Source organism: Mobula birostris, chromosome 8 (assembly GCF_030028105.1).
Source record: "Mobula birostris isolate sMobBir1 chromosome 8, sMobBir1.hap1, whole genome shotgun sequence".
Taxonomy (NCBI): domain Eukaryota; kingdom Metazoa; phylum Chordata; class Chondrichthyes; order Myliobatiformes; family Myliobatidae; genus Mobula; species Mobula birostris.
Window position 1 is genome coordinate 29,761,453 of NC_092377.1, and position 16,827 is coordinate 29,778,279.

At 39.8% G+C, this 16,827-nt stretch overlaps 1 protein-coding gene across 1 annotated transcript in view; it reads left to right on the forward strand.

Annotated features, from left to right (window-relative positions):
• Positions 1-2,113: 2,113 nt before the first annotated feature.
• LOC140201205 (apoptosis-stimulating of p53 protein 2-like) overlaps positions 2,114-16,827 on the forward strand; it is a 98,747-nt gene continuing 84,033 nt past the window's right edge. The window contains exon 1 of the mRNA XM_072264931.1: positions 2,114-2,517. Coding sequence (XP_072121032.1) covers positions 2,491-2,517 — 27 coding nt within the window. The 5' untranslated portion in view covers positions 2,114-2,490. The remainder of the gene's footprint in view (positions 2,518-16,827) is intronic.

The window sequence follows — 16,827 nt, forward strand, 5'->3', positions numbered from 1 at the left end:
TTCTGAGAAATTTCATCTATTTGTCTTTGGACAGACTTGTTGAGTGGAACCGGTTTGTCTTTTTGGTCTGTTGACTTTAGCAAACCCGTAATTAGAACCTCCCTAACTGTGTGGGGCTTTCCAGATTTAGCAATGAGCAATGAAATGTTGTATGAAGCTCACAAATGTGGTGAAGTGCTGCCAAGAATATTCTGAAATGTTTTAATTTTCTGAAAGTTTTAACAAGGTGGTTAAAAGTAAGCTAGGTTTTTGTTTGCTTTATCAGAGTGTATCCTCTTCAAATGTTCAAGGAGCCTAGACTGTTCATTGCCTCATTTTGGGAAAAAAACTTTTTCACACAACAGACATATTGGCTGCTGTTGATTGGTATAAATCCATATTTCAGATGATCCACACTATAATGTCTACACTTCTTTTTCGTTTGGCCTGCTTCTGTCATTTTCATTTTGGATTAACAATTGCAGTTACTCTCCAGTTGTTTTAAGTCCAAGCTCAAGCGCTGCGATCCATAAAGGTGAAGGTTACGATGTCGTCATCGTTGAAGCAAAACCTGGCTCTCTGCCTGAAGATACTTAAAGTGGGGCAGATCTGGGTTGGGCTGTGGGCTCCAGAAGCACAGTCAAGATACCTGATTTCTCAGGAACTGAGTGACTGCGTGATTCAAGTATGGGAATCGTACTAGCTAACATTCTACTACAGTAGTGAACGGCAAAAAAATAGCCGCTGGAAATAAACCCGGAAATAACACGATTTTTTTCAGTCCCAATTTCTCATTATAAGCGAAATACAGAACTGTCACATTGCTTATACTGTACTCCGCTTCCAGCAACCCCTTCTCAGAGAACAGTGGGTTAGCAAGGGATGAGTTGATTACGTGATCATTGTAATCAATTACGAGGCAGAGGATCAAATGCTTATAGTAAGTAATTCGTTTCTGAAATTATACCTGTAATCCCTCAAATGACCCCTTGCTACCAAGTGGCCCTCTCCCCATCGCCCCCTTTATCGTTCCCACCTCCTTAGGAAATTACACCACCCGGGGAGGGGGCACACTTTGGGAACCACTCAACCAGCTCTTTCACAGGCACAACCATTGAGGATGTACAGTATTCATGAGGCTGTGTCTCAGGAAGGTGGCAGCCACCACTGAGGACTCTCACCATCTGCGACACGTCCTCTACTCATTACTACCATCGGGGAGCCTGTCAACCCACACTTAATGATTCAAAAACAGCTTCATCCCGTCCACCATTCAATTTCTGAATGGTTCCATCAATGCATGAAACCTATCTCGTTCTTATTTTGGCTTTATTTACTTATTTTGTAATTAATTGTACTGTAATTTTAATGTCTCTGCACGGTACTGCTGCTGCAAAACAATACATTTCACATCATACAAGCCAGTACTAATAAACCTGATTCAGGGGTAGATTATTCTCCAAATGGGGTGATTGTAAATGAGTGAAATTAGAGGAGCCTTTTTGTTCTACTGCACGAATCACAAAAAAAAGTTAGCGGGCTGGGCAAACAAGTCGTTAAAAATGGGAGGAATTGGAGTTTAAGTTCTGCAGTTTTTGTTACAGTTTTTCAAGATATTGATGAGGCCACTCCTGGGATAGTGGGCATAGTTTTTTCTCTCTTTACCCTTTAATGATTATAGTCGCATCGAATGCAACCCAAATGAGATTCACCAGACTAATTCCTTGAGATGAGTGGATTGTCCTATCAAGAGAGACGAGATACTTTGAGTCTGTATTCCTTGGAGTTCAGAAAAATGATAGATGACTTATTGAACACACACACACACAGGAGGCTTTAAAGTGTAGATGTTGAGATGCTCTCACTTGCGGAGCGTCTCGAACAAGGGGATATAGTTAAAATTAAGGGGTTGTCATTTAAAACTGATATATCCATTCTAAAAGAGCTCTTGAAGTCTGTTAGATTTTCGTGCTGATGTAAAAACCAGGACACTGGGAAGGATAGAAAATTTCTTTTTTTTTTGCAGATCCTGCCTATTTAAAAGTCAGCTTCAGTTCAAACAAGAACACCTACCAAGCACGGTGATCCCGTTTCTATTGCAAGGGCTGTGGACAGCCCATTTCCGGCCGTGATGTCATGAGGAATGCGTCATCGTGAGCCGCCTGTTGTGGTGGAGTGGTTGATTGTTGTGGAGCCGCAGAGTGAATGAGGGGAGTGAGGGAAGGAATGAGGAGGGAAGAGTGGTGATAAGCGGGCAGGCCTACGTGTGAAAACGGACCGACACTGACCGCCGCGCGAAGTCGCCTCCCGCAAGCTGTAAACGGGCAGGATCCCAGTCCCACCAGTCCAGGTTGGCGGATTATCTGGAGCCGAGAGCGGGCTGAAGGAGGAGAAAGTTTGTGAGGAGGGATCGGGGTGGTCGAGCAGGCCGCGGACACCGCAGCTTCACCCTTCCTCTCCGCTTCGGTTATTTTTCGCAGTAGAAAGAAAAAGTAACCAAAACCCGGTTAAATGCGGTTCGGGTCCAAAATGATGCCAGTAAGTTAACTTGTTCGATTTTGTTTTGATTAAATTTACACACCATTACTCTTACTATGTTGTCTGTTGATTATTCTGCTATTCTCGAGGGCATCTGCTAAGGGAGACATGCAGTTTATTCTCAGTGGCTGTAAATAATACGTCACTACTGAAAGGTATTTCACCGTTCATCAAAATACTGTAGCGAAAACACGAAGGCATAAAGGTAGCTCCCTGGGTTTTGTTTTTAAGGTTGCTTCATTCTGATCCATGACGAAATATGTATAGGGATTGTCTTCATTTTAAAATTTGCCTACTCGTACCTCTAATGGATTTTTTTTTTAGTGATCAAATTTCCAGTCGTTTAACTAAGTAAAGATTTTAAAGCTGGTTCTAATTATGTTATTTTAATTAGATCTTTTCCTCCATCTTATTATGATTTACGTGTGGTAACAACTTTCACGTCACATGCCGGAGATAATAAACCTGATTCTGGAAAGCTATAGGTTATAAATAAAAACTTATCAATGTAATTTACAGAATATTCAAAAAATATCCGACGCCGGATTGTTATTAACTGTAATGACATCTGTGCCTTTTGATTTATATGTTGCCTTTTAATATCTGAGCCACTCGTTTACGGGAACGGTACTTGGTTGGAAGAGAGAAAATCTGTTGATAAGTTGACCAAAAACCCAGGAATAATTAACCACTGACTAGTTTAATACCTTTGCCCCCTATTTAGATTAATGTTCAAATATGAAGCCTTTGTAGGAGTTGGGAGGAATAAACAGCTGTCCTAGATCTGAACTATGATTTGATTACTCTGGAATGTAGGAAGATTTTTGCTGAAGTATTCGCTATACATATTAGTGCATTTTTGGAGTTAAATTGGGAATTCAGTTTCTTTCCTCTACTGGTTTAATCTTTTGATTATGAAACTGCAGGGGCAAAGTGATGAGTTGCTTGAGATGTATAAATGTGGTGTTAGTAAGGTGAACAGAATCCTGGAGAAATTGCCAGAGATCCAAATGCAGTGATATTAATTAACTGCCACAATACATCAGTAGAACACTAGAAAAATGACTTTGATGGAACGATTTTTGACACTTCAAATTACATTTTCCACAAGATTTATTCAGTAACAGAATTGCCACCTACAGTTAAAACATTTTTTAAAAATTTGTTAAAAGAAGACCCAATTCAATTTCATTTTGTGGACTAGAAGTGTGAAACCTAATGGTCTTGCTCAAAATGCAAACATTTGAAATGTATAAGATCAATGGATTTATCAAATGGTGGGTGGGTATGGCAGGAGGAGAAACGAAGTCATTTTTATGCTTTGAACTATTCTCCTATCACTTTGAGACTTGAGATTATGAGATATCCTCCTGTTTACCATTCAGTTACAGAGTACAAGTAGTAACATTGATCTTGGCAGATGCTAGTCTGGATATGGATAACAAGAAAACCCAGATGATCTGGTTGTACAGTTTAAATGGAAGTATTTGTGTTATGTATTTAGGGTTATTACATGTGCTTTGCAGGGAATATGCTCTATATATGTTTCTTTAAAGACTGGATAATATTTCTAGAATTGGAGTTTATGAATGTTGAATTTGTATATGATGAAGGAACTTGGAATTATAAGCCTTGCCTCTTTCTCATTTAGGATTGTCAACAGTCCTGTGTTCTATGGGATTTACTGCCTCTAAAAAGCTGCCCTGTATGTTTTTCCTGTGGGATATCAGTATACTTACAAAGGGAATTCTGCAAATAGATAAATGTAATCACCATAAAATGAGTAGTTGGTGCCATAACCATGCAATTAACAACAAATATAAAATCTCACTGTTTGATAAGTGCAGTATAAATTATAAGAATAACTGACAAATCTGAGTTGCATCAACTGGAAACTTGCACCCAGATTTCTCCTTGCTCTAATGTTAATGTTCGCATCATCTACGTGACCTGCATTACCCCTTAGCTGCAACTGCTGCAGGTGATCGTGGACAGTGGGAGACTGTTGTGGAAATACACTGAACTCTTCAGCTTTTACCTCCCCCCCCCCTCCCCCCATGCTCCCTGTTTCTAACTGGCAGAAGACTTCTCTGATATTGGTCTTTCCTGGTAGCCATAAAGCAAACCCTCACCCAGTAGCAAACCTGGGAGGAACAGGAGTTTAGGAGTTTCAGCTTAAAGGCCTCTATTAGGATAAGAAATTAGCCAACATAGTTTGATTAATGCATTTTGCATTATACTCCTTTTATTGCCTCAACCCTTTTCTGGATTTAAACTGAACTTCTAGAAACTTTTCAACTACATGTTGATATGTGCTATTTGTAAAACAGCAAATATTCTGTCAGGCAAGTGTGATAATTTCAGTTTCTTCTGCTTTCTATTAGTTTGGCAGGTTGCTGCTTTTCCTTCATAACCACTAATTTACTTGCATATAATTTATTAGCACCTTTTGAATTTAGTTTGACATCAGTTTTCCAAATTGTGATAGTTTCGCTCTTATAAAGCTTCCCACATTTTTCTTGCAGATGCTGAATAATGATACTTAACAGAATTAAAAGTTCAATGCATCAGTATTGTGATCATATGTGTAGGGAAGGAGAATTATTCCATGATTATGTAAAATATTTTGAATGTAATAACAGCTGGGATATTTCCTAGCTGGGATATTATTTTCTAATATTCAGTGTCAAAATTACAGCACTTCTGGAAATTGTAATAACACCGGAAGATTTTTATATTTCATTGAGTTTATTCTGTCTTCCAATCCCATCATTTTTACTTCCATAATCCTGCAAATTTTTCCCTCTCTACTGTTTAAAAAATGCCTTTTATAGGCACTGATTCTGAGTATGCCACACTTACAAAATGGATTCCAGGTCCTAACTATTGTCACATTTGACCTTGCATCATTTTCAGAACAAAATTAAATTTGTATTCCAGTTCTTTGAGCAATCTATTAAGGGAACAGTTCCTTCCTTTGCACCTTATCCAGACTAGTGATCTCCATAAAATCTGCTTTCAACCTTCTTTGCTCCAGGAAAAAGAACAATGGTTTAATTTTATGGCTGCAATATAATTTCTGGGACCAATCTAGTACAAATCTTTGTTTTTACCTTCGCATCCTTCCTAAGCGGTGGTGACCAAAATTGCTCCAGTTTATAGCCCAATCAGTCTTTTGTTGTACACTTTTTTTGTTTTGCACTTTCTGCCTACTGTTTATGAATATTATTCATATAGTTTACCTACCACTCTTTCAACATACCCTGCTGTTTACTTTCTAGAGTCTATGCACATGTATTATAGTCTTTCTGAGATGGCGCCATTTTGTCTGTTGTCTTTCTTGATGTTTTGCCAAAAGTGTATAATTTCACAATTCTCTGCATTAAAGTTCATTTGCCTCTTGTTTATCTATTTAACTAGTCTTTCTCTCTGTAGCAAGAGAAATCACCAGATGAGTCTGTAGAGAAGCCAAATGATGCCTTTAATGAATGAATGAATGAATAGATTTTTGTTTGGGATTTGATAACAGGAGTGAAGCTTTCAGCATTGAGAATACAAATTATTTTAAAACTTAGAGTAAATAAGAGTTTAAGAGTTCCAATAAGGGAAGAAATTAACAGAGTAAAATACTTAAAGATATATCAGTAAAGGGAGTATCTTTTAATTGTGATGTAGCATCTATAACAATTTGTGATATGACAGTTGCCTTATTTACTTAATAAGAATTCTACTTCAGTTTTTACTGGAGATTAGGATATTATAAAAGTGCTTAATCTTCAACTGGTTGAGAGTAAGAGTGATACTAATGGGCAGAGAAAAGAAAGATCAGATGCCAATTGGTCTGAAGTATTGCATTCAAGAGGATGCATTACAGAATCCAGGAACAAATGGGGAAGGCAGACTTTCACAGATTAATTTAACGTTAAAGGGAACATATTAATCTCCAAAGATGAAATCATCATGTATCTAGATTCTCATGTGTAACAACCAATCTGAATTCCAAATGTTTACCTGGGGCTTGAGTAAGTAATATAAATACACTTACAGTGGACTGAAACGCTTGAGTGTATAGATATTAAGAAAGAGGATGTGCTGCAGCTTTTGAAAGGTATTAAGTTGCCAGATGAGCTATACCCCAGGCTACTGTGGGAAGCAAGGGAGGAGATTGCTAAGCCTCTGGCGATGATCTTTGCATCATCAATAGGGACAGGAGAGGTACCAGAGGATTGGAAGGTTTTGAACGTTGTTCCCTTGTTCAAGAAAAGGGAGTAGAGATAACCCAGGAAATTATAGACCAGTGAGTCTTATTTCAGTGGTGGGCAAATTGTGGGAGAAGATTGTGAGAGGCAGAATTTATGAGCATTTGGGGAGACATAATCTGATTAGGGATAGTCAGCGTGGCTTTGTCAAGGGCAGGTCGTGCCTTACGAGTCTGATTGAATTCTTTGAGGATGTAATAAAATACATTTATGTAAGTAGAGCAGTGAATGTAGTGTATATCGATTTCATAAAGGCATTTGTTAACGTTCCCCATGCAAGACTGATTCAGAAAGTAATGAGGCATGGGATCCAAGGAGACCTTGCTTTGTGGATTCAGAATTGGCTTGTCCGCAGAAGGCAAAGGGTGGTTATAGATGGTTTGTATTCTGTATGGAGGACAGTAACCAGTGGTGTTCCACAGGGATCTGTTCTGGAACCCCTCTTCTTTGTGATTTTTATAAATGACCTGGATGAGGAAGTAGAAGGATGGGTTAGTAAGTTTGCTGATGACACGAAAGTTGGGGGGTGTTGAGGATAGTCTGGAGTGTTGTCAACATGACATCGATAGAATGCAGAACTGGGCTGAGAAGTGGCAGATGGAGTTCAACACAGATAAGTGTGAAGTGGTTCATCTTGGTAGGTCAATTCTGAAGACAGAACATAATATAAGACTCATGGCAGTGTGAAGGATCAGTTTGAGGGTATTGTTAAGAAGATGTATGGTGTGATGGCCTTCACCAACCGTGGGATTGAGTTCAAGAACCGAGAGTAATGTTATAGCTATATAAGACCTTCATTAGACCCCACTTGGAGTACTGTGTTCAGTTCTGGTCACTTCACTACAGGAAGGATGTGGATTCTATAGAGAAAGTGCAGAGGAGATTTACAAGGATGTTGCCTAGATTGGGGAGCATGCCTTATGAAAATAGGTTGAGTAAATTTGGCCTCTTCTCCTTGGAGTGACAGAGGATGAGAGGTGGCGCAATGGCATCAGTGCCGGACTCCGGAGCGAAGATTCTCGAGTTCGAATCCAAGTTGGGCCACCCCCCGAGCACGCTTTTCATCTGTGTCGGGCTGAACATCAAGTTAGCCACTCGGCCTCATTTTTAAAAAAAAGGTTGAGTCAGGAATGTTCATATCGTGACCCGGTTAATCTGAAAGGAGACCAATCCTGATACCATGCGCCAGACAAGAATAGCTGACTGTCTGGTGCGACACGCAAAAAAAAAAAGAGGTGACCTGATAGAGGTGTATAAGATGATGAGAGGCATTGATCGTGTGGACAGCTAGAGGCTTTCTCTCAGGGCTAAAATGTCTAACACAAGAGGGCATAGTTTTTAGGTGCTTGGAAGTAGGTACAAGGGGGATGATGGTGAGTGAGAGAGTGGTGGGTGCATGAACTGCACTGCCAGTGACGGTGGTAGAGGCGGATACAATAGGGTCTTTTAAGACACTCTGATAGGTACATGAAACTTAGAAAAATAGAGGGCTATGCGGCAGGGAAATTCTAGGCAGTTTCTAGAGTAGGTTACATGGTCGGCACAATATTGTAGGCCAAAGGGCCTGTAATGTGCTGTAGATTTCTATGTTCATTTCAGCTGGAAGGGTACATGGACTAGGGAATCTGGTGTGTTTATCATGATCTAGTTTTATTTGAGCTGATATGGGGAGGTTGAAGATTTTTAAAAGACTTTCAGAGTTTATAATTTTGTAGTACAGGGTAGGTAAAAGTTTACTCTTCTCTATTAATGCATATATATTTGAATCAAGAGCAAAAAGAAAACACTATTGAGAATTAAAATTGAGGGATTTCCTTTCTAAGTTTATTAGTTGAGGTTAAAATAGTTAACATGCAGGATGCAATGCATGGTGAAAAATAATTTCATGGAGCTGTTATCAGAGAAAGAAGCCATTCAACATACCATGTATGTGCTAGCTGTCAGAACAACTCTCTGGCTTCACTTACTGGCCTTTTTTTCTACACTTTTGCAAATTTTTTTTTGCCAGGTATTCAGGTTTTTTTTGAAGGCAATAATTCCTCTATTACATCTGCAGCTTCCAATTACATACTGCAAAAATATTTCTTAAAAACTTTACTTTCTTCCCTACCCCACCAATTTTATGATATTTAGTTTATGACCCCCTCCATTAAATGGAACAGCCTCCCACTAACTGTACTTCCATTATGACTTTGTATTTTTAATCTGCATTCAATCTTTTTCAAAGACAATAGTCCTATCCTCTTTACAACAGTCCCTCACCCCAAGGAGTGTTCCCTAAAACTTTAGGAGCATGGAGTGAAGTTGAAATTGATAATGATGACAACTCAGTGTACTGCTCCGTATTCCTTCTAAAATGGTTTTGGTTGTTAGCGCTGAGTCATGTTGGTGTTTGGTAACTTTAATGTGTGTCATTGAGATCCAAATTCAAACCTCAAGATCTGATGCTTGAAAAGAAGAATAGATAGATTTATTCAGAAGGAGGAAGAACAGGAATTCCTGCCTAAATAACCCTTAACTTAAAAAAATGTTAGAATAAGTAGAATAAAATAGGAGCATGTATTAAGTAGAATTCTGTTTTCTCTGGAAGGTGACGTTCAGAATTGCTATTTCATACATCAATATTTTAAGAATGATTTTAGTTGTACTGTGAACAAAAACAAATGGCACAGAAATCTCAGCAGTTCCTTTTTGTTAACTGTACTACATTGAAGGTTTTGTTTTATTTTGGGAAGACTTGTTCATAGGGAGCTCTTGAAACTGTTGCCTTATTAACAAGAACATACTGAAGGCACACTGTTTAAAATAGCTACATTTTCTAAGGTACTTCATGACACAGAATGGCCCAGTGTAGGTCATTCAGCCCACAATGTTGTACTGACCCATGTAAACCTATTCCATGATCAATCTAACTCTTCTCTCCTACCCTCCATTCTTATTACATACATATGCCTGTCTAAGAGTTTCTTAAATGTCGCTATTGTACCAACATTTCTAAAACCTACCTTTGAGATCTGCACTCACCAGCTGAAATAGATGTCATCTGGTAATTGCTGACCTGGGTTTGAAGTATTGGTTATCCTCGCTGTCTGTGCTTCTCATAATCTTAGAAACCTCTATCGAGTTGCTTGTCGTCTTTCTTTCTTCAAAGTTCGAAGTAAATTCATTATCAAAGTATGTAAGTTTCTTGTGGATATTCACACTACAACAAAGAAATACAATAGAATGAATGAAAATCTACACACAAACAAGACAGCCAAGCAACCAATTTGCAAAAGAGGACAAAATTGTGCAAATACAAAAATAATAACAAATAAATAATAAATCAGTAACTCTAGAGTTTTAGAATCCTTGAAAGTGAGTCCATAGGTTGTGGAATCAGTCTGTGTTGAGGTGAGTGAAGTTATCCACACTGATTCAGAAGCCTGATAGTTGAAGGGTAATAACTGTTTCTGAATCTAGTGATGTAGCATCTAAGGCTCCTGTACTTTCTTCCTGATGGCCACAGTGAGAAGAGAGCATGGTCCGGATTTTGGGGGTCCTTGAATGATGGAACTGCTTTATTATGGCAGTGTTCCTTAGATGTGCTCAATTACATCTCAGCATTTGACACTATCTTCCCCTCAAAACTAATCAGTAAACTCCAAGACCTGTGCCTCAATCCCCCTTGTGTAATTGGATCCTGGATTTCCTCACTTGTAGACCCCAGTCAGTTTGGATTGGCAAAAACCTCTCCTCTACAATCTCCATCAGCACAGGAGCACCACAGGGTTGTGTACTTAGACCCCTGCTCTACACCTGTGACTGTGTGGTTAAGTACAACTCCAACTTCATATACAATTTTGCTGTTGTGGGCTGTCTCAAAGGTGGTGATGAATCAGCAGACAGGAGAGTGAGTGAAACTTTGATGAAGTGGTATCATAACAGCAGTCTCTCACTCAATGTCAATAAGACCAAGGAACTGATTGTAGACTTCAGGAGGGAGAAACCTGAGGGAGATCCGTGAGCCAGTATTCATTGGAGGATCAGAGGCAGTGAGGGTCAGTAACTTTAAATTCCTGAGTGTCACTATCTCAGAGGACCTGCACTGGACCCATCATATAAATATAATTACAAAGAAAGCACAACAACGCTTCTACTTCCCCAAGAATCTATGGATATTCAGCATGTTATCAGAAACCTGGACCTCCGGGGTTGAGTATGGCATGAGTCGGTGTGTGTGAGTGTGGCTCCTGATTTTTATTAAGAATCTACCTGTTTATCTTTGCTGCATGCTCGAGATAACTGAATATTTACCATTGTGAACAACGCGGGACATAGCTGGACATTGAAATGGCAAGTAGAACGTACCTTCGAAGTAAAACTGGGGAAAAACATAGCGAAGCCTCGAGCAAGAAGGCGGATGTTACAGTAATGGCGACGTTGCACGCTGCTGGACCTGGACCTGGACCTGCGCTACCCGATGACTTGGAGAGGCTTCGTTTAGTACTTATTACTGACATGACGCAAGCGGTGCATTCTGCCCTAAAAAGAGAACTTGAAGATGCTTTATCACCAGTGAATACTACCATGGAACAAATTATGTCTTCTTACAAGTCGCACGATGAACGCATTCATGGGGTTGAAGACGGCCTGAACGATTACAGTGACCGCCTGGTGAGCGCTGAAGCCGCCATTGCAGCGTTGCAGAGCGAAAAAGCATTTCTGAAGGGAAAGCTAGATGACCTCGAAAATCAGTCGCGGAGATCCAATTGAGAGTGGTCGGCATTCCTGAGAATTTGGAAGGTTCGGACCCTGTTAAATTTATGACCGAGTTTTTTGACGAAGTGCTGGGGACAAATTTTTTCTCAAGGCCTCTGGTACTTTCGCATGCTCACCGAGTCTGACGTAAACCATCCGGTGTCTCTGGAGCTAAGTAAACGAGACCAAGAGCGTTCCTGGTTTGCTTTCACTCCTTTCAAGATAAGCAACGCATCATCAATAGACGGAAGCAGGAGCTGTATTTCCGCAGACACGGCGTGTTTTTTTATGAAGATTTTAGTGCGGAGCTGGGTAAAAAACGAGCAGCTTTCAAGGAGGTGAAATCCCTGCTTTATGGGAAAGGGGTCAGGTTTGTCCTCTTGTATCCTGCCCAGCTCCAGGTCATGCGTGAAGGTAAAAAGCATTATTTCCATACACCAGAGGCGGCCAAAGAGTTTTACCATTCGTGCTGGGGAGAAGAAGAACGAGAGAAAAAAAAAGAATGACTTTTTTTTAGGTTATTCATGCAGCATTGAAGGGGCCTCATGCCGAGGCAAGCTGTTAATTTTCATAATCCACTTCTTTGTTCATTTTTTCCAGTTTAATTTGTGGAACGCGATCGGGTCGAACTGCTATGCTGCTGAAACTGATTAACAAAAACTTTCAACCAGCAAAATGTAAATACTTGGGATTTGTATCTCGGGCGTTTCAGTTGCCTAGTGTTTTTTTTTTGTTTTTAATGCTTAGCTTGACCTGTGTCATCTTTAGCCTATATGTTATATTAAAGGTAGTATAAGTGATAGGATAAATTTTAAGGAGGAGAGCCACCCTAGATTAGATTGAAAGTTGGGTTGTATGGGGAACGCCTTGGAAGTTTTTTGTTGGGTACTGCCTGCGAACATCCTCAATTGGAGAGGTAGATCTAGGTTTTGGGGGTTAATTGGGTTTTTTTGTTTTTTTGTTTTTGGGGGAGTGTTTTGGGGGATTACCATGGCAGTTTATTCTTTTGTGTGTTACGGATTGATCGGACTTTCTTTTCATTGTGCGTTATTGTGTGCGACTTATGCCCTCGCACTGTTTTGGATTGTAGGCCCTGTGTGTCTTTTGATATGGTTAACTTGAGTGCTGTTGATGGAGGCCACCCTGTGAGATTTATTTCTTGGAATGTAAAGGGGCTCAATGAGTTAAGAGGTTAAAAGAGCTCAATGAGTTAAAAGCGGTTAAAAGAGCTAAAGTTTCCTCTCATCTGAAACAATTAAAAGCAGATATACTATTCCTGCATGAGACACATTTAAGTGTGGAGGACCATAATAGACTTCGTAAAGCATGGATTAGTCAGGTTTTTCATTCCAGATTTAATAGTCGGTCCAGAGGGGGGGTGACAATATTAATCACCAAAAGAATGCAGTTCACACCATCTGATGTAATCAGTGACCCTAATGGTCGCTTTATTATAGTCTCTGGCTCTCTCTTTCAGATACCTGTTATTTTGGTAAATGTTTATGCTCCTAATTGGGACGATGTCCAATTTGCAAATATGGTTTTGTCATTATTACCTAACCTGAATACACATAAGCTAATCTTTTCTGGAGATTTGAACTGTGCTATTGACCCACTGCTTGATAGATCTTGCCCTAGGGGAATATTTTCTGGTATGGCAAAGGTCTTCTCGATGTTTATGCAACAAAATAGTTATATGGATCCTTGGAGATTTTTGATTCCATCAGTTAGGCAATTCTCTTTCTTTTCTTATGTTCACCACTCCTATTCCAGACTGGACTATTTCTTTATAGATAACTCCTTGATACCAATGATTAGACAAATTGAATACGCTGCTATAGTTATATCTGATCACTCGCCCGTGAAACTGGACCTATGTTTTCCTTTAAACGTTAGAGAATGGCCTCTGTGGAGACTTAACCCCCTTTTGCTTTCTAATGAGAAATTTTGTAGTTATATATCGGCTAACATTGACACATTCTTCGAGACTAACAAAACTGAGTTGGTATTGTACTCTTTACTTTGGGAAACTTTAAAAGCTTACTTGAGGGGTCAAATAATATCTTATACTTCACATGCCAATAAAGAGCGTAGGAAGGAAATGCAAGTGTTATTGCAATCTATTTTGGACCTGGATAGAAAATACTCTATGGCACCTACTGCGGAATTATATAAAAGCTGGGTTGATTTGCAAGGGAAGTTTAATCTTCTATCTACAAACCTATCAGAACAATTAATCCTTAAGACATGTGGCCTCTATTATGAATATGGTGACAAGGCGAGCCGGTTTATGGGTCATCAGTTGAAATGTCAAGCTGCATCACGACTTATTCCCCAGATAAGAGACATGCACCAAAACTTGACAAGCAATCCAAAGGAGATTAATAACATCTTTGCAACTTTTTATTCCCCTCTGTATGCCTCAGAGTTCCCCTCAGATAAAACAAATATGGAACTTTTTTAGATAATTTGGAAATACCAACTCTTGAACCAGAGGAGGTGGAGAACCTAGATCGGGCTCTTGGGCAGGAAGAGATTAATAATGCCATTAGGGCTATGCAGAGTGGTAAGTCCCCAGGTCCTGATGGTTATCCAATAGAATTTTATAAGAAATTTAAGGATAAGCTCATACCGGTCCTTCTAGAAGTGTTTCAGGAGAACGGCTCCTTACCCCCTTCTCTTTCACAGGCAGCTATTTCACTACTTCCTAAAAAGGGCAAGGACCCGACTCAGTGTGGATCATATCGCCCCATCTCACTTTCGAATGTAGATGTGAAAATTTTGGCTAAAGTGCTTGCATGCCGTTTAGAACGTCCCTTTCCCAAGATAATTTCAGAGGATCAAACAGGTTTTATTAAAAATCGCTATTTTTTTAAAAATATCTGTCGACTGGCTGATGTGGTTTATTCACCCAGTGATTCTCTAAGTCCAGAGGTTGTTATCTCCTTGGACGCAGAGAAGGCGTTTGATAGAGTGGAGATGTATACTTGTTTAGTGTTTTGGAGAAATTTGGATTTGGCAGAATATTTATAGCTTGGGTTAAGCTATTATACCACTCGCCTTTAGCATGCATACAGACAAATTATTTTCAATCTGACTATTTCCCATTAACACATGGCACTCGCCAAGGCTGCCCATTGTCCCCTCTTCTTTGCAATTGCAATTGAGCCTCTTTCTATTACACTTAAGTCAACTACATTATTTCAAGGTGTTAGAAAAGGGGACATGGAACACCGTGTTTCCCTATGTGCTGATGACCTCTTACTTTACGTTAGCGACCCTGTAGGTAGTAGTCCTACTATTGTCTCATTATTAGGTCAATTTGGAGCCTTCTCTGGCTATAAACTGAACTTTCAAAAAAGCAAATGCTTTCCCATTAATAACTTGACCCTACAGATCCGACAGGGATCTTTGCCTTTTCCTTTATCTCAAGATGGTTTTGTATACCTAGGAATACATAATACTCGCTCTTTTACATCTCTGTTTGAAGCTAACTACAGGCCTCAGGTTAGCCAAATGAAGGCTGATTTCGAGAGATGGCGCAGTTTGCCCCTTACTATAGCTGAGAAAATTCAGTCAGTGAAAATGACTATACTTCCCAGATTTCTTTATTTGTTTCAGTGTTAGCCAGTTTTCTTATCTAAGTTATTTTTTAAATCAGTAGACCAAGCTATAACCTCCTTTATTTGGGAAAATAAGGTCCCAAGGGTTAATAAGCACACTCTCCAAAGAGGTCGTGATGTAGGTGGAATGGGTCTTCCCAGCTTTATTCATTATTACTGGGCATCGAACATTCAAAAAGTATTATTTTGGCTCCACCGGCCAGATATAATCTGGTGCCTGCTTGAGTCACGGTCTTGCCACTCCTCGTCTCTCCCAGCTTTGGTGTAATCTTCCTTACCATTGAAATTCTCTCAATTCACATCTATCCCGATTGTGCTCTCCACCCTCAAAATTTTTAATCAATTTCGATGCCACTATGTTCATATCAGCTTCAGTTTTGGGCCCCATTCATAAAAACCATTTATTTCCTCCCTCCCCATTCGATTCAGCTTTCAGACAATGGGGTTTGAACGGTCTTATGCGCAATAAGGATTTGTATATTGATAACATATTTGATAGTTTTGATAACCTGCGCGGTAAGTATGGCCTTCCGCATAATCATTTTTTTTAATACCTGCAGATTCGCCACTTTGTCAAGGAAAAATTTCCCTCTTTTCCTGATCTACCACTTGCTATGTTAGGGGGAAAAACTCACTCTTAGCTTTAACAATAAGGGGCTGATCTCTGAACTATACTCTCAGCTGATGTCTTTGGGAGTTCAAGATCTAAACAAAACTAAGATTAGGTGGGAGGATGACCTCAGTATGGATCTGGCTGAGGAATATTGGGCAAAAGCATTGAATAGGGTTCATTTCTCATCATCATGTGCTAGACTGGGGCTCATACAATTTAAAGTTTTACACAGGGTACATTTAAGTAAAGCCAGACTGGCAGACATATACCCTGGGACAGACGCTGGCTGTGACAGGTGTTCCTTCTCTCCGGCTGGTTTAATACATGCATTTTGGTCATGCCCTCGGCTTGATGACTATTGGGCACTGGTTTTTAAATTGATCAGTGAGGTTTTGGGAGTGACACTGAGGCCTTGCCCGCTTATAGCTGTATTTGGTGTGGCAGATGATGATTTGGGTTTAAATGCAAGCCAGTCGGATATCATTGCATTTACATTGTTATTGGCCCGTAGGAGAATTTTGCTGGTTTGGAAATCTGCCACTCCCCCCAACTGCTGCTGCTTGGTTAGAAGATGTAATGTTTTTTCTGAAATTAGAAAAGATTAAATTCACTTTGAGGGGGTCTGTGAAAAAGTTCTATTCGAAATGGGGGCCTTTCTTGTCATATTTTGGGAGTCTTAAGGAATTACCTACTAGTTGAGAGCATTTGATTGTACTTGGGAAGTTGCCTTCCATTTAACACGCTTATAATTTACCTCACAGGGTGGTTGATGAATTGTAAATATGAGTGTATTTTGGATCATCTGACAGGGAAGGCTGGTACAGGGTTCTGAGTTGGATGATCAGCCATGATCATACTGAATGGCGATGCAGGCTTGAAGGGCTGAATGGCCTACTCCTGCACCTATTTTCTAAGTTTCTATGTTGCAGATGTGTGTGAGCCGTCGTCTTGAAGTAGTGTGAGGGTATGGTTGTGAAATGTCCGTACTTTGTGAATTGTTGTGTTGTAAATATATTAGCTGCTATGATATGTTTGGGGAGGGCGGGTGGGGGGAGGTTTGTTTTGGGGGTACGAT